The 27,447-nt window shown below is 34.0% G+C and overlaps 1 protein-coding gene across 1 annotated transcript; it reads right to left on the bottom strand.

The window, feature by feature from the left end:
* Window positions 1-992: 992 nt before the first annotated feature.
* On the bottom strand, window positions 993-13,871 carry LOC107942084 (probable glutathione S-transferase). The gene is made up of 2 exons (XM_016875727.1): window positions 13,647-13,871; window positions 993-1,358 (listed from the first exon to the last, which is right to left on the bottom strand). The coding sequence occupies exons 1-2, from the start codon at window positions 13,869-13,871 to the stop codon at window positions 993-995; spliced, it is 591 nt and encodes a 196-aa protein (XP_016731216.1).
* Window positions 13,872-27,447: the final 13,576 nt, after the last annotated feature.

Raw genomic sequence — 27,447 nt, forward strand, 5'->3', positions numbered from 1 at the left:
TCACTAAAAATAGTATAAATGGAAGTAAATAATGAGTAAGTTATGAAATTGAAGCTTAATGAGTCTATTTTCATGTGGATTGAACAAAACAGGCATATATATTATATTTTATGAGATATTTAAACTTTTGTGGAATAGGGCCAGAGTGATTTTTGGATCCCCTGTTCTGACTTTAAAAATTCATAATAAATTTTAAAAAAATAATTAGAAGTTTTTCTTTATATGTACAGATTCCTTATTGAGTCTAGTTTTATGAAAAACAAACCTTGTAGTCATTGAAATTCTGTATAGAGAGATATCTGATTCGTAATACACAGATGTCAGAGCAGTCGAACCTTGAAACAGGGGAGACTTTAACTAATAAACTGTACTAATTGGCCCAACCAAAAATTCTAGAAAACAATTAGTAAATAGAATATGAGTCTAGATTTAGGGAAAATTTACGGATCTTGATTTCGAGTTTTGTAACTCGAGATATGATTTTTCTTGTAACTGTGACACGGGTAGTTAGAAAGCTGTGAATGTAGAAACAAATGATTTGAAGTTCTTAATTTGATAAATTATGTTCAGTAACCCCTCAAGCTCGACTCCGGCGATGGTTTTGGGCGCGGGGGTGTTACACATACTCATGTATTGATTTTAATATCCCATGTCAATGACAACACTTTGTTATCAATAAACTACACGTTAGTCTTAATGCATTATTGCTGCCCAAACCCATAATAATACTCTTCTAAGGACCTTTTAAGAATAATTATTTTATTCTCAGGACATTATTATAAAACTGTTTATTTATATACACAAAAAAGAAACTAAAAAAATAATGGCAATGCCTTATATTAATAAACGAGGTAAAATAAGTATGGTATTACAATCATCTCATGATTCGTCTTTGGGCATACTCTAACAATTCTATCATTCATATTATAATACAACATAACAAGCACATTATAAATATATAGAGAAACTAGTATATGAATTTCTTGTTGAAATTATTTGTTAACATGTTCCAAGAGAAGCTTCTGCCTAATATGTCTAAGATAGGCCAACATCTTATGACGCTTCGGGATGTTCTCTTTGATGACAGAAACTTCCATAAAGTTTTGAGCCCATTCACATAGTCGAGGCAAGGTGTTTAGTTCCAGAACATTAACTCCAATTACCTCTTCCATAATTTTGAACCAATAGGCTATCATCCCATAAGAGATATCCACTAAATTAATGGCATTGCCACCAAAAAACTTCTTGTCCCCAAGTGCTTGCTCTTTTATGATTCTCAAGGCTTCTAATAATTCCTTTTTTGTTTTCTCTTGTTCTTCACCACCCGTTGATCGAAAAAAGTCAATGAAAATCGGACTCTGAAATGATCATGATTCATTTTGAATATTCTATTAATAAATGAATATGAGAGGAAAAAATTATAAATTTAAACAGTGATAGTAGTGTGATGTTATGATTTTAAAGTTTTGGTTATTTTCCTCTTTGAATTTTATATATAATTAAATTATGAAAGAGGGGAAATATTTTATATAAAAAATATATTTGTAAAAATATTGATGTAAAAATAAATCACGTCTATTTTTTTTGAAATGTTAAAATTAAAATATTAAAAATCATGGCATTTTCAGTTCAAATTCTATTAAACACATTTTTCTAGATTTTAAATAAATATAGAATGACAAAAATATTCTTGTAGTAATGGTAGTTCTTTTATAAAAGGTGAGTATTTGGTACACTAACAATGTACTTTTTTTTATTCTACAAGCAACATTAAAAAATTGACAAGTGTCCTTTTTAAAATATATATATATATTAATAATTTTGTTACCTCTATATAAGACTTGTTAACCCCTTAACTTTTCTTGTGGAATTTAAAACCTCCACTAGCAGTACATCAAATGTTTTTGTAATAGCCCGATTTAGGGCCTAGTTGGAACAATGGTCTCGGGACCACAAAATTGAAAGTCAAAAAGATTATTTTATTATAATTTTGATGTTCTAGCATGAATATATTAGTTCATGAAAATTTTGGTAAGTTAATTTTGACGTTTGTGAGCCTAATTGCAAAAAAGGACTAAATCGCATAAATTGTAAAAGTCCTAAATTGATAGCTAAAGGTGTTAAATTTCCATGGAACTAAAAGTGGAGGCATAGCCGGCCATGGAGTTTTAGGGGAGACAAAATTGTCAAAATTAGGTGAAGTTTGGTCACCAATTTTGACTAGCTTTATTTTATTAAAACAAAAAGGTTTTATCTCTTCATTCTCTATTCTTCCTAGCTGAAATTACTAGAAAATATTTTGGGTTTAAGAGCTTGAAATTGCAGCAACTTGAAGCACTCACAAGTAAGTGATTTACATGTCCTTTGTTGATTATTTTTGTATTTTTGAGACCCTAGAAGCATGAGCTTTCAAATGAGGGGCCTATTTTGTAACACCCCTATCCCGTAACCGTCGCCGGAATAGGTAAAGGGCATTACCGGACTTGTAACTCATGTCAGAACAGTAAAATTTTAAACTTTTTCTTGAAATAAAGATCATTCATTTAAATAAGTACTAAGCACAGCCAGAGATAAAATTTAAACTTCACTAAGTAAACATTCAAAAGATGTCATTTTCGCATGGCTTATATACATTAACCAAAAATATTCTTCCGCCACTAGTCTATTCTATACATGCCATAAAATAGTTCTAAACATAACAGTAACAAGCAGTGGATAGTGATAGTGTGACTAGTTGCTGACGATCCCCAAGCCTGTAGCTTCGCAATGAGATCTATAAAACAGAGGAAACAGAGTAAACGGAGTAAGCATTACAATGCTTAGTAAGTTTTAAGTAGTGTCAACAGATAACAATCAAATTATAACATAGTTGTTCGTATTTTTATTTCACTCTTCCTTCGGGCATACCATCCCTTTACCGAATATGCACATCTCATCATATACAATAGGCAGATAAACTTTCACATAAAAGTGAGCTCATGTGACATAGATATATCGTATGATTTCACATAACCTCTCACACTGATCCGATGTCACATAATCATAGGAATAGTCTCATAGATTGCTCTCGTATGCATCACATAACTACCTTATGATTTAGTGCAAATCAAGCTCACATATAAACTTGGAGTACATACCTGTTTAACCTTTCGCATTGAATATATTTATAAGCAATTCTTATTACGAAGTCTTATAGCTTTAACCTCTACTCGGATTATTGGTGAGACCTTTAGCTCAGACGAAATCTCCACACGAAGTTATCGGGTCTTACCCAGACAAAATCTCCACACGTAGTCATCGGGTCTTACCCGGACATAATCTCCACACGTAGTCATCGAGTCTTTAGAGCTCGGATATAGTACGAGCACGAAGCTTACGGACATTAATCAGTGATAATATTCTCGCATAAAGCCTGCGGGGTTTTAACCCGGATATAGTACTGACACAAATGCCCTTCGGGACTTATCACATTTATACACTTTCACATCCATCACGTTGGCCACTCGGCCCTGTCACATATATACACTTTCACATTCATCACATCGGCCATTAGGCCTTATCACATATATACACTTTCACATTCATCACATCGGCCATTAGGCCTTATCACATATATACACTTTCACATTCATCACATCGGCTATTAGGCCTTATCACATATATACACTTTCACATTCATCACATCGGCCATTAGGCCTTATCACATATATATACACTTTCACATTCATCACATTGGCCATTCGGCCTTATCACATATATACACTTTCACATTCATCATATCGACCATTAGGCCTTATCACATATATATACACTTTCACATTCATCACATTGGCCATTCGGCCTTATCACATATACACACTTTCACATTCATCACATCGGCCATTAGGCCTTATCACATATATATATACACTTTCACATTCATCACATCGGCCATTAGGCCTTATCACATATATACACTTTCACATTCATCACATCGGCCATTAGGCCTATATACACTTTCACATTCATCACATCGGCCATTAGGCCTTATCACATATATACACTTTCACATTCATCACATCGGCCATTAGGCCTTATCACATATATACACTTTCACATTCATCACATCGGCTATTAGGCCTTATCACATATATACACTTTCACATTCATCACATCGGCCATTAGGCCTTATCACATATATATACACTTTCACATTCATCACATTGGCCATTCGGCCTTATCACATATATACACTTTCACATTCATCATATCGGCCATTAGGCCTTATCACATATATATACACTTTCACATTCATCACATTGGCCATTCGGCCTTATCACATATACACACTTTCACATTCATCACATCGGCCATTAGGCCTTATCACATATATATATACACTTTCACATTCATCACATCGGCCATTAGGCCTTATCACATATATATACACTTTCACATTCATCACATTGGCCATTCGGCCTTATCACATATATACACTTTCACATTCATCACATCGGCCATTAGGCCTTATCACATATATATACACTTTCACATTCATCACATCGGCTATTAGGCCTTATCACATATATACACTTTCACATTTATTCAAATATACTTCACATACCACATATACTATCATGTACAGACTTGGTCTTGGCCGAATCTACATCCATCACTTTCCAATGAATAATTCAATTTTACGCCATACTATCATTTCATATTAGAATACTCATAAGCTTACAATATCACGATTTAGAATTCAAGTATGGGTTTAATCACTAGCTTATGAGCAACTAAAACAAGTTTTATCCATGTTTACAACAAAAACACATATTCACTACGAGCTGTTTTCCTGAGCAATGGTCACTAAATTATTTATAACCGGAGCTACAAAACTCCAAATAACTTGCCGTTAATTGTTCCTGAATATAGACTCGTATATCTTCCATCCATAAAATTTCAAGAATTTTAGGTTTGGCCAATCAATACCAGATTTTTCTTAAAGTTTCCACTGTTTCACTATTTGACTAATCTGACCACTCTTCACTACGAATCAAATTTATCATTTTACAGAATTCAAAATGTGTTTTATTTGATTTCATTTGAAACTAGACTCATTAAGGAGTCTAAGCATATAAACTTTATCTTATAACCATTTTTGTACAATTTATAATGATTTTCTAAAAACAGAACAGGGGATTTCGGAGTCATTCTGACACAGTCCCGCACAACTTTAAATATCTCTTTATAGGCAATTTCTTTGCTTACACGGTCTCTTTTATAAGAAACTAGACTAACTAAGCTTTGATTACATATTTTATTCAGCCTATAATTCCACACCAATAATTTATAGTGATTTTCTAAAATCACGTTACTGCTGCTGTCCAAAGCGAATTATTACAATTTGCTCTTAAATTTCCAAGTCCAAACACTTATGAACTTACCATTTGAGTTTAAGACATATCATGGCCACATCATATCTTATTAAATCAACTCATTATGTCCTATTATGATTGAATTTACTCAACGTTTAATCACTTAAAACTTACCTCGGAAGTTGCCGAACGATTACGACGGCTCTTCGATCACTTTTTTCCTTTCCCTTATCCAACTTTGATCCTCTAGGCTCTTGAGCTAAATCAAACAAATTTACTTCTCAATCAAACACATACATACGGCAACCATATACATTTCAAAAACCAATTCATTCATATCATTTGTCCATATATTAGCTTTTAGCATATTTGGTCATTAGAGCGACCTATTTAACTTTCAAGCATTCATTTCTAATTTTAATTAAACAATGCCGAATGCCATTAGCTACTAATGCCACACACACACATGTGCATAAAATTCATCCATACATAACCTCTAGCTCATTCGGTCATTCATCTCTCAAACCTATCAAAGTTTCATGTCAAACTTCCCTGGCAGAATACACATATAAGCACATAATGCACATTTAGAATTTTTTTATTTACTTCATGATACATTCGGCCTTGGCAACAATTTCATTAGAAATCCCTATTAGCCACTTCATCAATCAATTATATCATCTACTTAATATTTCATAACTTATCATGCTAGCTGAATATTATTTATTCAAGTTCATCATCTTCATATTCGGCATTAGCATCAAATATAATAGCCCATTTCTTCCCACTTTGAATCTATGCATCCATTTAATCATAGTTTGTTCAAGCACTCATACAACAAGATTCATCCAATTTAACAAGAAACAAAAACTTTATTCCTCCATAGCTACAATGGCCGAAAGATCTAGACATCTCAATACCGAAATTTCTAACATGGGTTGCCTAAAGAATTTGGTAGGGAGTTCAAATTTATCTAGCATTTCAAGTAACTTAACACATCCATATAGCTAACATGCTAGTAGTATCAAGGCATCAACTAAAATTTTGAAGCCTCTTAGCCGAATCCTAACTCTCCAACAACTCTAATTTCATCAATGAGATAAATAGAAGTAGGCTAACCCTCCAAAGGATGTGCAAACCTCCAAAAGCAACATTGAACATACCTTAATCTTAAGAACCACCTTGGCCGAACTTCCCCTCTTCTTCTTCCTTCCATTCACGGCAATGGAGGAGCAACCTAGCTCATTTTTTTTTGTTTCTCCCCTACTAACCACTATTATTTTATTACCCATGTTCTTTATTTTATTAATTCTAACATAAAACACTAACATAAAATGTTTATAATACATTTTAACCCATAGCATGGCTGGCCACTAGTCAAATTTTGGGTACTTTGACATGCAAACCCACAACTTTAATAGTTTAACATTTTAATCACTTGGACATTTGCCTATCATATTTTTAAAGTTTCTCAAATATGCCCTTTTTAGCTAAATTTCACATCCAAATGACAAAATTAAAGCATGAAATTTTCACACATACTTATTCACAAATAATAAGCATAGAATATAACAATTAATTATTTTTGTAACTTGGTTTTCTGGTCCCGAAACCACTTTCTGACTAGGGTCAAATTAGGGGTGTCACATATTTTGCAAATGATTAAGAGTTTAGGGTTTTTCCATGAATGGATTAGTGATAGTTGCTGAGTTTTTTATGGAAGAATATGAGTCCTAATGGCGTTATAAACAACTTTTGTGAGAAGTGTTAGCATGAAAATACCTAAAGGGGCTATTTTGCATAAGTTGCAAAATAGGTGATAAGTGTGCGAAATAGTGGGATTTTGGAGTTGCTATACGAGTAAAAAGAGTTCAGCTAGGCTTGAGATACGAAGAAATTCGATAAAAATCGATTTTCGAACATAGGGGTAAAATGGTCATTTTGTCAAGGTCTAGGGTCAAAATGGTCATTTTACCTAAGATGTCAATTTTGGATTGCCTAATTTTATTTAGTGACTAAATGAGTGTATTTTGCTAATATAGATCAAGAATTTCCAAATCCGAAGCTAGATCGATGGAAAGCCAATCAAATCGACTAAACCAACAAGTCGCGTACATTTTGTAATCCAAGGTAAGTTGTATATAAATAGTACAACTACATTGCCACTATATGTGTTTGAATTGTCATTGAATTGATATAGCATAAATTGGTTGATTGTGAATTGAGAATGCTTAATAATAATTGTGATAGTGGAAATCCCGTGGAACCCTAGGAAATAAATCGGATATTCATGCTGTGACATTTGGGTAATTTGTGTGAGCTAGTGTAAGACATGTCTGGGACATGCATCGGCCACATTATGAGAGCCAACGTAAGACCATGTCTGGGACATGGCATTCGTATTGAGACGAGTGCCAGCGTAAGACATGTCTGGCACATGTATCGGCCTCAGGATGTAAGCCAGTGTAAGACATGTCTGGAACATGCATCGACTGCGAGATGTGTCAGTGTAAGACCATGTTTGGGACATGGCATCGGCACGGATATACAGAGCTAGTGTAAGACCATGTCTAGGACATGGCATCGGCCTCGATGATGATCGTCAGTGTAAGACCATGTCTGGGACATGGCATCAACACCTCACCCGTATTTGAGGCTTGATGGATATCTAATAGTGTTCCAAATGATTCAACAGTGAATGTTATGTTTTTAAGCTAATGAGGAAAGTATAATCTTGTTGTGAATGGTACAGGCACCTAATTGGTACGTATGAGATATGAGCTCAATATATATAATATGTGACCTGTATGGATGGAAATGAGTATGTTACACTTACGCCTACTTTGGTGTTATAAGTATGTTGATTATGAATAAATGTTGTGGCATATTTAATTATATGCAACTTACTAAGCTTTATGCTTACTCCCTTTCCTTTCTATTTCCTTTAGTGTCACCTAATTAGCTCAAAGATCACCGGAAGTCAGGGATATCAATCACACTATCAGCCGAAACATTCGGTATAGTTGGATTTATATTTTTGAATATGGCATGTATAGAGCTAGATCTTATTATTTTGTGTATTTGTGAATTGCCCAAATGTGTTGGTTTGGGATAGATCCCACTCTTCGTATTAAGCCTTGAATGATGGCTAACATTCATTTTGGGTTTATAAAAGATACATATTCATGGTTGAATGAATGCCTAATGTGGCTAATTTGGTCGTATGGATTGTACTTATTTTGGTATTGGTTGATATTTGTATGGAACTAGGTATGTAAGGGCGGCAATGAGGCTTGGTAAATAGCCTTATATTGTCCACACAAGCGTGTATCTAGGCCGTGTGTGACACACGGTCAGCCCCATGGGCGCGTGGTCCGGACGTGTGACCCTTGCGCATGAAAATTTCAAGTCAGTATGCATGGTATTAAACACACGGACAGAGACACGACCATGTGTCTCAGCCGTGTAGAGGACACGGCCTAGTACACGGGCGTGTGCCATGGCCGTGTGACATTCTGGGGATGCTGACGTCAGAAACAGAATACCTAAGTTTTTGCACACGGGCTAAGACACGGGAGTGTTGTGGCCGTGTGAGGGACACGGGCCATTGACACGGGCGTATGCCCTGTTTTAAAGGTAAAGTTCGTAAGGTTGGTTTAAGGACCCAGAATGACCCCGATAAATTTTTAATGGTCGATTTGGGGCTCGTAGGCTCATAAATTGATGTTTAAGGTAGAAATTGAAAAAGTTTTAATTGGACCGAGTCTCGGTGGCTTGAGGTTATTCGAATGCATGAGATCAAGTTAGGTAATGCTTCATACTTCGCCCTGGCGCGGGTTACAAGTATGGGGTGTTACATTTTTCTTATTGTAAAAGAAATTGATTTTTGTTAATTTTTCAACTGAATTGAAACCCAATTGATGGGTGCCATTAACTTAATCAATCATTTAAATAAGAATATAGATATATCAAACAAACATTTTCTATTAAAATGATGATCAGCTAAAAAAATAAACATCAATTTCTAAACAAATATTTTTCAAAAAAGAAAATGTTTGAGTTTAGAAATTTTAGTATTTTCAAAACCTTTTACGAAGACAAGTTGTAAAATGATAGGAATACTAAAGTAAAATTGTTGTAAACTAAAGAAAGAGAAAGATATAAAGAAACATTGAGCCATAGCATTTTTTTTCAACTTAATCCTTTAATTTTTATTGTTTATACTGTCACGCTCCAAATATTTTCGATAAGACACCTGACACTATTTCAAGATCTGGTAAAGTGAAATTCTAAGAAAAAAATTGAAAACAAGTAAGATAGAGAATTTTCAAAAAATTAAAATTGATATTGGATATGGAAATCAGTAAAAGAATTTTGAATGTAAGAATGTGGTAAAAAGGATCAACTTGTAAATTCTAAAAGGCTAAAGGAATAAAATGCAATTTTGAACAAAAAGAGAAAAATATGAGTTATTATTAATTATTTGGTGAGGGGTGATTTGGAAAGTGTAGTGTTGTGTTGAAAATCACTTTTGGGCCATGTTGGAAAAAAATAGAAAGAATATAGACTAAATTGAAAATTTCCTATTTTTATCAAGAAAAGGGAAAATATGTAATTTTAACAACACATAGATTTATACTAAAGGTTAAATATGATTTATGAGATTGGAAAGGGTCAAGTGCCTAATTTTGTGAAGAAATTGTATTAAGAGGCAAAAAGGGAAAATGGTAATTTTACAACATAAGGGCATTTTGTTAATATCTCAAGAATTATATATTGGAAATATTATTCTTATAATATATTTTATATGTGGAATAAATTTAGACCTTTGGATGTGAATAGAACGAAGAGATGAATTATGGACCACACATTTTATTTTTGTTTAGTTTGACTTTGACCTTTTGACTTTGAGTAAGCTTTTAGTATTTTAAAATGGAAAAGAAAAAAGAGAGAGAGGAGAAATCAGCTCTTTTCTCGCCCACTTTGCTATTTCACCTTTTTGCCACCTTCTTGCCATGGGATCTCTCTTTCTCATTTCTCATTTTTATTGTTTTTTTCTTCAAATCTCACCAAAAATCCAATATCCAAATTTGTATTCTTGCAAAATCAACTAGAAAACTCATTTTTCAAGTTTGAATCCACTCCCAACCCTCCATTATTAGCCTAGGGTTTGGATAAGTATAGTGAGAGAAGTTGAAGCTAGAGAGAGAAAAGTTCAATAAGGCAAGTATTGGTGTTTTCTATTTCTCCTAATTTGATATTTGAGTTTGGATGCTAAAAGAAAGCTTAGGAAGCTTATGCGTTAATATTTTGTTATGTTTTGATGTATGAAAAAATGATGAGAGATAGAATCTCAAGCTTGGATGAGGATGGATTCAAATGTTCAGAAAGTTTATTTTGAGTATATATGCATCCAAGAGGAAAGCACCTTTGGATACTTTTACTTTTCCTAAATTAACATGTTTAGGAAATTGATTAAATTATGGAATAAATGTGTAGGTCAAGGAATTGTTAGAGAAGTTTGTGATTTTGGCTTGAGAGCATCACACCACCGTTCGAGCTTGAGGTTGTATTTCATTTATTTTAGATGTCATTGGTGTATGAATCTTGACATGTACAAAAGACTTGATTTGAACTTGAAATTTGTAAATTTGGTTTAGGTTTCAAACCCATGTTAATATTATTAATGAAGCTTTGATTCGTGATTCAACTGGAATATGTTTATGATGTGTATTTGAGTTTAAAATTTGTTACATATTGTTTTGAGACTTGTTGTAATGATGTGGAAGTGTTTGGATATGAAATTGGATGTTTTTAAATAGATTTCTAGCCCTAAGAGTCCATGTTCCAATACTTATAAAAAAGTATCAAAACATTGCAAGTTAGTAGCTAAAAAGCCACTGTTCTTGCTCAAAGTACTCATATATAGGATCTAAGGATCGTTACCTTACCTAAGGTGTTGGTACATGGATTTTATGTACCAATACTTAGCCTTTAAAATTGGGGCATTGCACTGTTTTGAGTATTTCGAGCCCACCAAAGCTCAAGCTTGAGCTAAGACACTTCCAACCACCTACAAAATGATTCTAAATGATTTTTAGATGATTTCACACAATAGCAACTTCCATTCATATTGGATGTTGAGACATGTGAAGGTAATTACACACATAATTAGTCTTTGAACTTGAAATTACTCAATTTATTTAGTCATTTTTAATTTAGTTAAGAGGTGATTACAGGACACTCTAAGAGAGTTCAATATTATCAATTAATTTTTTTGACTAATTGTTTTAAAAATATAAAAATAAAATAATAGAAAAATAGAAAAAGAATATTAAGAAGTTATAAAAATTATATAAAAATGATTGCAAATTTATAAAACTTAAAGAAAATTTAAAATTTCAACAAATATAAATTAGAAATTTATAAAGAAAAAATTATAAAAACTATAGAAATTATATAAAATACATAAAACGCTAAAAAGAAAAACTAAAATTTGAGATTTCTTTAAAGTTATTTTATGAAACTAGAAAAATGAAAGTGTAAAAAATATTAAAATGCATGTTCCGAATGAACTCGAACATGCCTCCAAATTCCTCAATAAATATATATTCGGAAAAAGCAAATGTATCTCTTAAGTTTAGATGAATTTGAATATTTATTTTAAATTTTTTTATAAATTCTATAACAATTCTATAATCACTTCATAAATTTTTATTATTTTGAATCTGTTAGCTTTTTTATATAAAATTTTACTTAATCTCAAAGAGAAAAACCATGTTCACTTAGAGACTTTTTAAAGAGAATATATTAAATAAATTTTTATTCTATTTCTTTTCATAATTGTTTTCAAAGTAATCTATATATAAATATAATTTTTTAAACTGTATGCTGATTTAACATGTTTGTCAATTTATATTGAGTTTATATTCAATTTGTCGTGTTTTAATTATTGAATTTTTAACTTTATAAGTTAAGTATAAAATAGAAGTTTCGTTTGAATCAAAATACAAATTACTATCTTAATTTTTGAATTTTATTATCCAAAAACTGCCTCAAAAATATACTAAATACATTGCTGTTTCGATATTTTTGTGACATTTGGTATAACATAATCATGCAAAAAAAGAAATATGATCATTAGACAAATAAACAAAATAATCAAATTGATAAATAACTTTTATTATGCATTAGTTTTAAGATGAATTTAGATTAAATATCATCGAGTAGAAGTTGAAAGAGGACAGAGAAAGTATGGTAATATATAGATTGTACATTTTCCGTAAAATACTTTCACTTCCTAAATTTGGGTGTTCAATTGGTGCCCTATTTATCACAAATTCAATTTTTTATTTTATATTCAAATAAATAATTTTGAATTTACAAATTTAAATATCTTTTATTCAAATTCAATTTTCAGAGCAATCATTAAGAAAATAAAATTTTTGGGCCCCTCCTTCCAAGAAATGTCTATGGGCAGCGGATCTTGCCATGACTCTATTTAAAAAAAAAAACAATTAAGTCCAAGTTTAACGTAGTCCAATCAATCTAGCTCATTTGCTTATTCAAAATATAATAAAATAAAAATAAAAATTTATAACTTTATAAGGTGGGTAGGGTACTTTGCAGTTCCTTTTTTAAATTTATAAAATATTTTTAAAAATTGATATATGTCTCCTTTTTTGAAATATTTATTTTTAATATTTTATTATATCTTTATAAGATATTTGTCAACTTCTTATTTTACCTATAGAGTTTAAAAACATTACTTATAGTGTACTAAATAATTTTTAATTTCATATTAATTTATGAAATAATATTTAGTAAACCGCCAATAAGAGTTTTAAACTCCACAAGTAAAGTCAATATTTAACAAGTGTCCTAAATAAATATAGTAAAATGGTTAATATTTAATACATTGAGAAAATATTATTTTTATTCTATAAGCAACCTTCAAAAATTGTCAAATGTATTTTTTTAATATATTTTATTATATACCTATAAAATACTTGTTAATCTTTTAACCTTACTTGTAGAGTCTAAAAACTCCACAGATAATAAAATATAAAAAAAATTAAAAAAAACATTTCTTTTAAAAAAAATACCCTGCCACCAATACTAACTTTTAAATTATTATATAATTTACAGTAAGTTTAAATAAAAAAAATTTAAATTTAAACTTAACACTATTCATAAAATCTTTACCTAAACTCGGCTCAAACCATATCTCGATTTTGGATTCAGTTTGGAGTAGACAAGGTGATTTAATTCTTTTACATGTATTCATCTCACTTCTTCAATGTATTCAAGGATGACGAGGGACTCGGAAATAGGCTTGCCGCCATGAACAAGGACAGGGATTTTTTTGTAAACAGGATTGTACTTCAATAACAGTTCACTCTTGTTAGAAAGGTCTTCCTCTATGTATTCATAATTTACTCCTTTGATTTTCAGAGCCCAAATCACTCTATGACTAAAAGGACTTGACCAGAAGCCGTGGAGCTTCACTTCTGCCATTGCCTTGTTTTATTGAGCTCAAGAAAGACGATGCTATCGACAGGCCAAAATTAATATAAATGGACTTCATGCTTGGAGAATAAGTTTCAATCTATGAATTCATTAAATATTTAATTTTTATATTGTACAAGTTCATATAGCTGTTGATATAAAATTTCCTGTACTTAATGGCGGTGAAAGTGACCCTCATATTTTTCAAAGATCATGGTTTCGTGTTTGACTTTATTTATTTATGGTGTTTGACCTTTTCATTTCAGAGATCTAGAGAAAGAATTTGATTTTATTAAGATTTTTAAAATTTAAAGAATTTTAAAATTCGGTGAGTAATTTTAAGTGTCTTTTGTTAAAATCAATTTCTCTTTTTTAAATTCCACAACATGGGGTTTCAAAATTTTGTTATAGTTTTACTTCATTTATTACACATCGTTCCACTATAAAATAAATATTAAAACTTTAAGAATAATTTTTACTCTTATATATGTTTTTAAAATTTTTATTTTATTAAAATATTTATAAAATTTTATAAATATAATGATATACATATTGACTTAATTTTATATTATCTTTTTAATATAATTATTTTTTATATAATTATTCTTTAATTCATAAAAACCAAATAACCTCAATTTTTTAAAAATAATTATTTATCCAAAATAATAATTATAATTACTAACATTTTGAATGGATGAAATTTAAAATACTAACATCTTAAAAATCTTCAATTTTTCAATTTTTTCATCCAAACACACTTTAAGAATTTATTTTGCATAAAAACTAAAAAAAAGCGCTAATTATAGGTATTTTGTAAAATATATTCTATTTTTATTTTTTAATAAAAATTATTGGAAAACACATTTGGTATATAAAAATAAAAAAAAATCAATAAGAAAAAATACCTATTTTCCTATAATAAAAAAAACAAATAAAATCTAAATAATATTTAAGAAATTCAACTTTACAACATTTTTATAAAATCGTTGGAACAAGTAAAAATCAATTTTACAAGTTTTAAAACCATTTAAAAGACATTTAGCAACCTAATGTGAGAGATTAGAGGTGCTGAAGGCCAAGCACGAGACTTGGAGGGATTAAAAAGCCCAAAATAGTGGACTAAAAATAGTGTGGTACATAATGTTATGACATTGTATAATGTCATGATGTCACTCTCTGCTTGTCAAATGTCACAACACTGCAAGGGACATTGTCGCGACATGTACGCTCAATGTCGCGACATAGCTATTTGTATGTTCAATGTTGGGACATTCTAAGGGATGATGTCACAATGTTATAACAGAGCAACCCAAGAACACTTCAAATAAACTCCAAACATCATCAAAATAGACCAATAAGTTTCAATTAATTTTCGAACAATATCCAACCACATTTGAGCTCAAAATTATCTTAAAACATGATCAAATCATTATCACACACAAGGGTGTGGGTTACTTTGATAAGGTTAAAAGCATTAGGCATAATGCCAAAAATAGCCTACAATGTTTGTTTGTTTAATTTCTCTCTTCAAATCCTTTTATTTCTGAATCTATCGCATATCATCTGCAAATCGGTTTTTGTACAATTTGTTTGTTGAGTTTTTCTTTTTCCATTTTTTCCCTGATTTACATGGAAGGTTCTTTTGTTGCATTTGAAGAGTTCCTAAAAATTTTAGGGTTTTCCTAAATATAACTTTCTCGACACCACGTATGCATATAAATTTCTTTCGTAGAGACTATTTATCATGTTTGCGTGTTTCGTCTCTTGAGGTTGAGCTATTATTTCTAAATGTTGCCATAAATTGTTTAGGGCTGTCAAATTTGGGGATTTTGGGCTGTCGAATTTGGGGATTTTGGGTGGTTGAATTTGGGGATTTTGGGTAAGGGTTTTGACTTTGGGAATTTTTGTTTAAGGTTTTTGATTTTTGAGATTTTGGGGATTGCTCACACCACCCTCCTCATCACCTTTAGAGCTAACAAATTCACATCCAGGTTCATGTGAAAAGTCACCAAAACCTATCGTTTGAAACATCAGGTCGCTTTTACCATGGCAGATTGCATCGAATTGATCGACAAGCTCCAATAATCTATAGGTGAAATTGTTTGTACCAGGCATTCCAACTTTGTGCTTAATATGAGTGATCTTCTAACCTGGGTTATTGCTGCTTTAACAGATGAAGATACTTGCATTGATAGATTCTTAAGTAGGGCTATAAATGGGTATGCGAAGATGATGGTGAGGAAATGAATTATTAAGATCACACATTTGATGAGCAATGCTTTGGCTCTCATCAATAACTATGCTTCAACTTAGATCCTTCATTGATTTTCTTGAGAAAATTTTGATGGTAAGGAAAGCATTGTGTTTAATGGATTTATGTTCAATCTGGGATTTGTATGGTTTTTGAACAGGGATAAGTTTTTAAGATATTGCAAATTGTGTTCTCAATTCTATGTTTGTGGTTCTTAATTTTTGTAATTGTATCAATTTGAATATGAAATTTTTGTAAATGTGTCCGTGTATGTTTAGGCTTTTTTTAAAATAATTTTAATTATTTTAAAATCATTTTAATAATTTTAAATTATTTTAAAATAATTTTAATAATTTCAAATTCATTTGTTGATGTGGCATATAAGACAAAATAGTGTTACGTTAGCATTTAAATACACTTGGACCGCCATGTCAGCGGTTAATGTTGACCATTAGTCAACTAACAACCACGTTATCATGTTCATTAAAAATAGACCAATTTGATAAAAAAAAAGTTAGGGGCCAAAGTGATCCAAAAAAAACATAAAGGGCCAAAGTGACCAAACAACCAAAAGCATTATTATACTTCATAAAACTTGAAAATTTAGTAGACAATACACTTAGTCTAAGTACATGTCATTTCAAACTCTTCTATTACAAATGATACCAAACTATATTCTCTATTCTCTTCAAATCTTGCACAGGAATGTGATCCTTCATTGATGTGGTCTGAAGCTTCTTGGAAAGAGGTTTTCACCTACATATTTAAACCACTAACCCGTTAAGCTTGAAGAACTTAGTAAGTGCCAGTTTAGGAATGCTTCTAAAAAGTGCTTTTGGGACAAAAAAAAATCCTAAACAAGCTGTTTTTTAAGAGAAAAAAGTACTTCTCCCAAGTAAAAAATGAGCCTAAAAGCACTTTTTTCAGAAGCTCAAAATTTTAGATTCTCCCTAAAATGCTTTAAGTACACTACGATGTCCTACTTTTTCATCTCACACACTTAGTGTTGAGTCTTATATCAATTAATATCCTCGCTTCGTATAAGTCGCTCATTAATAATAGCATGGTTCTTTTCACTTATTGGTTTATTCATTAGGACTCACTGGTGCATTTGTTTACTTAACCATTTTACACTCTTAAGGTAATTACCATTTAATAACTCATTTTGTCACATATTAATAATTTTACTAGAATCAATAAATCATTAGTCCCTTTAGTTAGGGTAGACATTTTATTCACCAATGTTTACAATTTTTCTTATTAAACTTTTAAACTTTTCACTCAACTTCACTTGGAAATCATAGAGCACTTCAATGTTAAGTTCCTGTTTCACTAATATTAGTAACATCACTTTCACACTTAAGTCCATTCTTAGTCAATTCTAGAGTTCATCACTTTTTTTTTTAATCATGCCACTTTATTCATGTTCATTTGACACTTATATAGCAATTTATAAGCCTTATCATCATCATCATCATCATCATTATCATTATTATCACTTAATGCTTTGTAAATGTTAGAAAATAAGACTCGAATACTTGGGGTTCCAACCAAACACCATACACTTATTGCACTAAAAGCACAGTTCAACCATCACATCAAGCACTAGGCCCCTCACTATGCACATAACACTTATGCCTTAAGGAAAAAATCATTGTATTCAAACAAAACGTTGTCTTCTAACATAATGTGAATGCACTAATTGTAACAGCCCGTTTTTAGTGAACTTGAAACAGTGGTTTCGGGACCACAAATCTGAGCTCAAAATATTTATTTTATTATTATTTTAATGTATACAGCATGTTAGTAGTGTCGTATAAAAATTTCGCTAAGAAATTTTATTGTTTGTATGCTTAATTCGATAAAAAGGACTAAATTGAAAAAGGTGCAAAATTAGTGTTCTATAGGCTAAAGGCACTAAATAGCTAAAGAACTTAAATGTATGAGTACTTGAATGCTAAATAGACCATTGTTTATTTGAGCGGACAAAGATGGACATTAAATAGGTGAATTTTTAAGTTAAAAATGAAGGTTAAATTTGTAATTCATTAATTAAGTATAGTAAAATTATAGAAACAAAGATATCATCTTTATTTTTTGTTCATCTTCTATCGAAAATAAAGCTAGGAAACTCCATTGAAGGAGCTTAAACATTCGGCTATTCAAGTCTCTTGCATGGTATGATTTTTAATCTTGTTTTTATTGAGTTCTATGTTTTTGGAGTTGTTGTAGCTTAATCTAGCTAGCCCAGGGACTAATGTGCAAAACTATTGAGTTGTTTGAATTTTTTCATTTATGAATGTGTATGTGTTTTGATGATAGAAAATGAATGGTTTTTGTTAAGTAAACAACTTTTGTAAAGTGATTTTTTTTATAATGTCAATTAGGGGTTTAAATTGAGAAAAATGAAAATTATGTGGTAAATGTGTGAAATAATGAAAATTATGGGCTGCTATGAGTCTGTATAGAATTCGGATAGCTTAGTATGTGGATGGAATTGCATGAATTTTGATTTACGGGCTTAAGGACTAAATTGTAAAGAAGTTAAAATATTAGGGGTAAAAGTGTAAATTTGCACAAATATGTATTTTGGGCTGAATTTAATAGAATGAATACTAAATGGATTGAATTTGATTATTTAGATCAACTTAAGCCTCGTACGAATCTAGATCGAGTGAAAGATAAAGTATCAAACTAGTCGATCTTATTTTGTCGTTCTTGTGATTGAGGTAAGTTCATGTGATTAATAAGCATTAAATTATACGTGTTTGAATGCTTAAATTGATATAATTGTAATGATACGACACCACAGGATCCCAATTGAACCTTAGGAATAGATAGGATACAAATGACATGTCATTAGGGGTTACTGTGTTTTGGGTGCTGGTCCTGTACATTTTACCAGTGGCTAAGTTTTTTAGCATGTGTTGCGGTTACTCGTCAACTTGTGTGAGCAGCACTGTGTAGTTACATCTCGACCGTCAGCTTGTGTGAGCAAACCCAGTCATAGCTCAAGAGTGAGCACTTATGTGAGATATGAGATTGAGATGGTTTTGACCATGTAGTGACACTTAGTGTAAGAGATTCTCGAGTATCCAATATTATTCCAAATGGTTCAATAGGTATACTGATGATATGAAAGAGTAAGAGATTGATATTTACCAGTACAGGTATGTTCATAAATTGTATAAGCATTGAATCTATGAGATTTTTAAATTCATGTCTAACCTTTTGATTGAATATGTGTTAGGCTTTTGGATTCAAATTGAGTTGCATTATGGGCTTTTAGATTCAAATTGAGTTGCATTATGCTATGTTTATTTACTTAAATTATGAATGAATGGTAAGATATACTTTTTAGCCATACGAACTTACTAAGCTTAATAGCTTACTTGGTTTACTTTTCCATGTTTTATAGTGATTTCGAAGCTTGCTCAGATTGGAAGTTGTTGGAGATCTCATCACACTATCCAGCAGTTGTTTTGGTACTTTTGGACTTTGTGTATTTTGGTTATATGGCATGTATAGGTCTTTTGGCTAATGTAGCTTTTATGTCTTGATGAATTTTGGCCATTTGAATTGGCTTATAAGTAGACATATATTTTGAAATGTATATATATATATGTATATATGGTCTTGTGAATTGTGATGTTTATGAGCATTATAGTTGTTAGAATTGGTATTGCATGATTTAGACTTGGTTGAGATTGGTTTGAATGCCTATTAATGATATGGTCATATGTTATTTGTTATGTTTAGGTTAATGCAAATTTGGGTGAGAAAATGGCTAGGAAGATAGCCTATTTTCATCCACACGGGCAGAGACACGGGCGTGTGTCTCAGCCGTGTGTGACACATAGCTAGGTGACACGGCCGTGTGTCCCTTGATATTTATTTAGAAACCAAGTCAGTAGCTTCACACGGCCTAGCACACGGGTGTGTGAGGCCATTTCGAAGGGTATACGGCCTGACACATGGGCGTGTGGTCTAGCCATGTGACCCAAGTCAGAGAGTTACACGGGGTCGGACACGAGCTGAGACACAACCATGTGATCCCATTTCGAATGTCCACGCGGCCTATAACACAGGCATGTCTCTTGGCCATGTGAGACACACGGCCTAGTCACACGGGCGTATGTCCCTTGCACTTTGAAAATTTTTTATGTTTTTAAAAAATATATATATTAAGTATTCGATTTAGTCCCGAACCACTTTTAATGTCTATTTGGAGCCTTGAGGGCTTGCATTAGGACTATATGAATGTATTTGAATGGTTTTTAATTGGTATGAGAATTGTATTTGAATTTTATGATTTTTAAAGAAATAAGTCCGGTAATGCTTTATAACCATATTCCGGCGATGGATACAGGTTAGGGGTGTTACACTAATCCCTGTTGACATGCGAATCGTACCTTTACTATTTCACTATGTTTATAAGGGCAATTCACTTTTTTAAAAGATCAATTAAGCATTAGCAAATTCAAATAACACATCGCTTTTACATGGTAAATTCTCATACACAATTATGTTAACAAATATTCACCTATTCTATTTTTATAAAAATTACTTGTTGATACTCATTTATAAAACTCACTTAGTAAGGGCTCACGAAGCCATTCTTTGTCACTTTTTCCACTTTCACTAGTTTACATTTCACTTAGGTGATTTATACCACCAAGTAACAACCATTTTCAATAATACCAGAAACGATGGTTTCAAAACCCGTTATACAATGAGTCTATATTAGAGTTAAATTGAGTTTTGGTGTAGTAATTTTTTATGATTGAATGATTAATTAGGGTATAATGATTAAATTGTAAAAACTTTAAAACGTAATTGCTATTGACTTTTTATTGATAAAAGGCTTAAATAATGAAGCTATAGGGATTTAATTGGAAACTTTGTAACACCCCAAAAATTCTAAAATCCTGAATTTTCTTTTTTTTTTTTAGTTTTGATAAAAAAAGTGCTAGGTATTTTTGGTTAAGTAGGTAATAGTAGGTCTTGGATAAGGTTTAAGTTCGAACTGAGGGGAGAAGAAAATTGTGCGTTAATAGTTAAAAGGACCTTGTTGGCAAGTAGTGGTGGCATCAAAAAGCCTTCCAGAGGAGTGGTTAAGTGACGCCACTTAGGGTGTAGGGAGGTGGCGTTAGTGGCTAGCAAGGGATCCAAGGTTCGAATCCTAGCTTAGTATTTTTAGGAGTTTAATTTTGGGCTTTCTAGAAGGTTGAAAGTGGTGTGAAGATGGACTCCAAGGGAAGTGTTCAGTAGAGAAATCTGAGGAAAGGATCAAAGGGTTATCTAGGAGAAAAACAAGGAGATGGAAGCGAGGAGCAAGTGGAGCCGAATTGGGAACTTGGGCTTAAAGAATTCGGCTATAGGGATTATAAATAGGTGCCGAGTGGGAGTTTTTCAGGCTAATACCGAATTTTCCTTCACCCTGTTGCCATAAACCCTCTTCCCTAAAAGTCGAAAACCCTTTGTTTCTCTTTTTATTCCTTGTGCCGATTTCCATTCTTCATTTACTTTATTTCCGACTTTTCTTTCTTTTTCCATGGAGCCAAAATAACCCTCTTTTTTCCATACAAAATCGCAAAGGGTCGAACACCTCTTGGTCGAATACCCTTGGTGCAACTACTACTCCTTCTACTACGGTCAGATCTAGTGAAGTGTTTGTTCGCCCAACCGGTTTTGCTAAGAATCTATTATGCTGTTCTTCCCTCACACTTTTTGATCAACTTTGGTAGGGAATTAGTATCAGATCTCGGGTTTTAGCTCTCTGCCCAATTGCTCCTTAGGTGTTTTGTGGTTTTGGTAAATATTTCCCTCTTATTGGCTAAGGTTGGCCGAATGGTCTTAACTGAGATAAGGGAGTGAATTATGCAAATTCCCTAGTATTTGGTTTTAATAAGTAAGATTAATACAGATCTAGGGATTACGTGATCAAGGAAAAGCTAATAGGGATTGGTGTTCAAGGTAAGGTTAAGGTGAGGTTTTAGTTTTTAGTAAAGATATGTATTAAACATGCGATTAATCGAAGGGTGATATTGATTGTAGGTTTGGGGCTAAGGAGATCACAGCACGCTTGCTTACCAGGTGTGTATATACACTGTACACACAAGTATATCGGCAAAAGCTGAAATGCCGAAAAGCCTAAAGTTTGGCTACGGTAGTCTTGCGAGTGCGTGAACACTCGTAAGGGGGAAACCGATAGGTTTTCTGAGGCCATAGGTGATTCCGTGGACGTGGGTTGTAAATTGGCCTAATGGGCCGGAATGGGCTAAATAGGCCTTATAGGCTGTTGGGCCATAATAGGCAAAATTTGATAAGTTTGGCTATGTGATAGAAAATGTGTGTGAGCATGAATATAATGTGATTTGGGCCAGATAGGCCATATAAAAGATATTGGGCCTAATGGGCCATATGAATGTGAATTGGGCCTGATGGGCCATATGAACGTGAATTAGGCGGATTGGACATATAAATGAGATTAGGCCTAGTGGGCTATATGCATGGATGTAGGGGTTTTGGGCCTAGTATATGATGACTACATAAAACTTAATTGAATTGTTGAGACCGTGGACAAGTCATAGGGTTAAGGTGTGGCAACGGGTATATGCATGTCTAGGATTGGATCTAGAGAGAGCTTGGTATTTAAACGGTCTTAATGACCCACCTCCTCTTCTCTGGAATCCTACTTGGTGCATAGTTCTCGTTCATCTTAGCTCACGAGATTTTTTAACGGGCCAAAGTAAGTGAAAACCGCAATAAGGGAAAAATTACCAAAATGCCCCTAAGGGCAAAAATGACCAAAATACCCTTATGTGTGGAATGTAAGTTTTATGAATGTGACATGCATATTTGCTGTATACATATGGAATTCTACTTAAGTTGCATATGGGATGGGGACGATAGAACGGAGGAAGTATTTGAGGATTGCATGGTTGCTTGACAATCGTGGATCCACCGACGGCTTTTAAGCCCAATATGTGAATAAAGGTAGTTCCGCAATCGGGCTACCATGGATGTGTAACGGTTGGGTGGGTCGATATTTATATCCTCACATGATGTGTCGGGGGATGAAACCGGTGTGTAGCGGATGGATTATTGGGATGGGATCGCATTGCATTGCATTGCATGTTTGGTGTATGGTGTTTATTGAATGCTTGTTACTCGTCGAGGGTTGTAGACACTGAGTTTGCAAAAACTCACCCCCTCTTTTATTTTATTTTCATGTGATGCTTAGTAGAAAGCTCGATGTTTGGAGGGACTCTGGGTGGCCAGCTAGCAAAACTACATGGACTTATGTTTTGTTTTTTATAAGCATACGAGATTCTATTTTATTAAGTACTTTCAGTCCAGATTGTAATAAGGCTTCCTTTTTATTATTATTGGGTTATTATTTATGCGATGTAATTATGAGAGGTTAAATAGGGTTTCTTAAATTATAGCATGTTATTCTACGTTTCTGCAACTAAAATTTTAAATGATAAGTTTTCCTAAATCAAATGTTTTAAACAAAACTTTCGTAATTGGAAGAGAGTTTTCATAAGTTAACTAAGGTTTCATATCTTGAGGAAGGGTTTTCAATGGAAACAAGGTTTTCGCTAAAACATTTCAATGTGACACGCCAGATTCGGCCATAACGTTTGGGCCAGGTTTGGAGTGTTACATTTAGTGGTATCAGAGCCGAGGTTGCAAAACGTGGGCTGTGAAGTGGGCCTTATTACTTGATTTCTTTTTGTGTTTTAAAAATATATATATATCTACATTTTTGAGTGAATTAAAATGTTTTAAAAGGGAAGTCTTACTGAGTGACACACCGAGTCTCTGATGTCGAACCAAGTAAGTTCTTTTATTCTTAAACCTGTTTAAATTGTAATACAGTAGATAGTTAGAGGGCTACTCTAGACGATTAGGTAGAATGAAATTGAAGCCCGTAAGATCTTGAAACTGTAGAAGATTTTTGAAAATAATCTTCTTTTTAAATACTTTCATAAAACATCGGGTTAATTATTAAACTAACTAAAACTTTATAAAATTTTTAATCCAGAAAATACGTGAATCGTCGATGAGTGCTAGAAGAGGTGTGAGGGGCCATAGCCGAGGCAACGAAAGTGTTAGGGCTAAATCGTCGGCATCAGGCCATATGCCCGATGTTGGAGTAGAAGAGGCTCCAACTTCACCCATAGCTGGGACTGGGCCGTATGATCGGGCCGCGGGAGAAGATGTATTGTCACAGGCAATACTAAGGATTTTGGAGAGGGTCGTTGGGCCCAATAATGGCACGAGAAATCAGGGTTGCATTCCGGAGCGACTTCGATCAAATGGGGCTGAGATTTTTAAAGGTATGGCTGGTGTGGCTCCTAATGTGGCTGAGTATTGGTTGGAGGCCACGGAAAGGATAATAGAGGATCTGGACTGTTCACCTGAAGAAAAGCTGAAAGGGGCAGTGTCACTGCTAAGGGAAGAAACTTACCAGTGGTGGCTGACAGTGAAAAAGGGCACTCAACCTGAGCAGGTCACTCGGGAGTTCTTCAAAGCTACATTCCAAGGAAAGTATGTAGGTACAAGCTATGTGGATGCTAGAAGGAAAGAGTTCCTGAACTTGACTCAGGGAAACAAATCGGTGGCAGAGTATGAGGTGGAATTTCTACGCTTTAGTAGGTATGAAAGAGTAATGGTGGCAACGGACTATGAGCATTGCATTCGGTTTGAGGACGGACTTAGAGATAGCCTCAAGATACTGATAGCACCACAAAGGGAGTGAGTTTTCTCAGAATTGGTGGAGAAGGCAAAGATAGCGGAGGAGGTTAAGCGCACTGAGCGCTTAAATCAGAAAAAAGAAAGGGGTAGGAATAAGAGGGAGGCTGAGACTCCTGGTGTTAGACAGAGGCCTAGGGCTAGGGCCAAAGTTAATGGGCCAGTTAGGGTAGGGCCCTCTGCTGCTAATCCTGGGGTGCCACTTTTTGCTGATTATAGGAGAAGCCATAGAGGCGAGTGTTGAAAGAGAATGGGAACTTGTTTCGCTTGCGGGTCTATGGAGCATAGGATCAAGGATTGCCCCCGAATGCTAGGTCGAGTGCCAGTAGTGGGTCAAGGTGGTGCTCAGCCACCAAGGGGTGGTCAGCTGCTGCCAAGGGGTCATGGGCCGGCCAGGGGCGGTAACGGTAATGGACATGGACGTGGAGCACCAGGCAAAAATGCAGGCCATGCTAAGGTAAGACAGCCAGCTTTGGTTTATGCTGCTCGTCGCTGAGAAGACGGGGATACCCCAGATGTGATAACGGGTACGTTCTTTATTTATGAGTTACCTTACACTGCGTTTATTGATATTGGATCGACGCATTCGTATGTTGCATGGAATATGACTGAACTTTTGGGTGATATGTTTGAGATTACTGCAAATAGGATGACTGTGATAAGTCCATTAGGTCAGTCAGTTGGAGTGAATAAGTTGTTTAGGGAGGTACCCTTAGTAGTCCAAGGGGTTACCTTTTTAGTAGATTTGATGTAGCTGTCGTTTAGTGAGTTTGACTTAATCTTAGGTACGGATTGGCTGGTGAAGCACCGAGCCACCTTGGATTGCGCTGCAAAATGAATGGTGTTAAGAATAGCGGAGAATAAGAAAGTAGTGGTGATTGGTGAATGCTAGAATTATCTGACGAATGTAGTTTCGGCATTAAGGGCGGAGAAGTTGGTTCGAAAGGGATGCGAAGCCTATTTGGCTTACATTAGCAATACGGAGGTTAGGAGCCCTACTGTTAAGAAGTTGTGAACTGTTAAGGAATTTCCCGATGTTTTTCCTGAGGAGCTGCCTCGGTTGCCACCTAGCAGGGAAGTAGACTTTGGAATCGAATTGTTACCTGGTACGGCTCTAGTGTCCATCGCTCCTTATCAGATGGCACCAAAAGAGTTGGTGGAACTTAAGGCACAGATTCATGAATTTTTAGATTGAGGATTCATCCGGCCAAGTGTGTCTCCGTAGGGAGCCCCGGTGTTATTTGTGAAGAAGAAAGATGAGACGTTGCGAATGTGCATTGACTACCGGTAGTTAAACAAGTTAACTATTAAAAAAAGTACCCTCTGCCGAGAATTGATGATCTTTTTGATCAGTTTAGGGAAGCTTCCATTTTTCGAACATTGACTTGCGTTTAGCGTATCAACAATTGAGGGTTAAGGAGGCAGATGTTCATAAGATAGCCTTCAAAATTCGTTATGGGCACTACGAGTTCTTGGTGATGCCATTCGGGCTAACGAACGCACCAGCCACTTTCATAGTTCACATGAATCGGGTTTTCCAACCCTACTTGGATCGATTTGTGGTAGTCTTTATAGACGACATTTTGGTGTACTCAAGAGATAAGGATGGGCATGATGCGCACTTAAGGATTGTGTTGTAGACTTTGAGGGAGAAGCAGCTGTATGCCAAATTCAGTAAGTGCAAATTTTGGCTAAGGGAGGTTACTTTTCTAGGACATGTGGTATCAGCTGAGGGGATTAAGGTGGATCCCCAGAAAATTGAAGCGATGTTCGACTGGAAAACACCCAAGTCAGTATTGAAAATTCAAAGTTTTCTGGGCTTGGCAGGATACTATAGGCGGTTTGTTGAGGGCTTTTCAGTAATTACTGCACCCTTAACTAAGTTGTTGAGGAAGGGGGTACCGTTTGTTTGGACGGACAAGTAGCAGGAGAGTTTTGGAAAACTTAAGAAGGTTTTAACTGAGGCCCCTAGTTGATTCAGCCAGTGCTTGGGAAGGAGTTTACGGTTTGTAGTGATGCGTCGCATGTGGGCTTAGGATGTATTTTGATGCAAGAAGGAAAGGTGGTTGCGTATACGTCACGGCAGCTTAAGACTCACAAGGTGAATTACCCAACCCATGATTTGGAGCTAGCTGCGGTGGTTTTCGCACTAAAGATATAGAGGCATTACTTATACAGGGAAAAGTGCATAATTTATTCGGACCATAAGAGCTTGAAGTACCTCCGTACTCGGAAAGAGCTCAACCTTAGGAAGCGTAGATGGGTGGAATTATTAAAGGATTATGATTGCACGACTGAATACCACCCTGGCAAAGTAAATGTGGTAGCCGATGCGTTGAGTCATAGGGTGAAGTCGGACTTGAGGGGTATACTAGCTCGATTAAGCTTGTTGGATGATGGTAGCTTGTTAGTTGAGCTTCAAGTAAAACCAGTGTGGATCGAGTAGATAAGGAGTAAGCAGTTAGTGGATGAGACTTTAGGTGCTCATTTTAAACAAGTAGAGAGTGGGGAGACATCGGACTTCAAGATAAATAGTGAAGGAGTATTGTGTTTTCGTGAGAGAATGTGTAT

This window comes from Gossypium hirsutum, chromosome A10 (genome assembly GCF_007990345.1).
Source record: "Gossypium hirsutum isolate 1008001.06 chromosome A10, Gossypium_hirsutum_v2.1, whole genome shotgun sequence".
Classification (NCBI taxonomy): domain Eukaryota; kingdom Viridiplantae; phylum Streptophyta; class Magnoliopsida; order Malvales; family Malvaceae; genus Gossypium; species Gossypium hirsutum.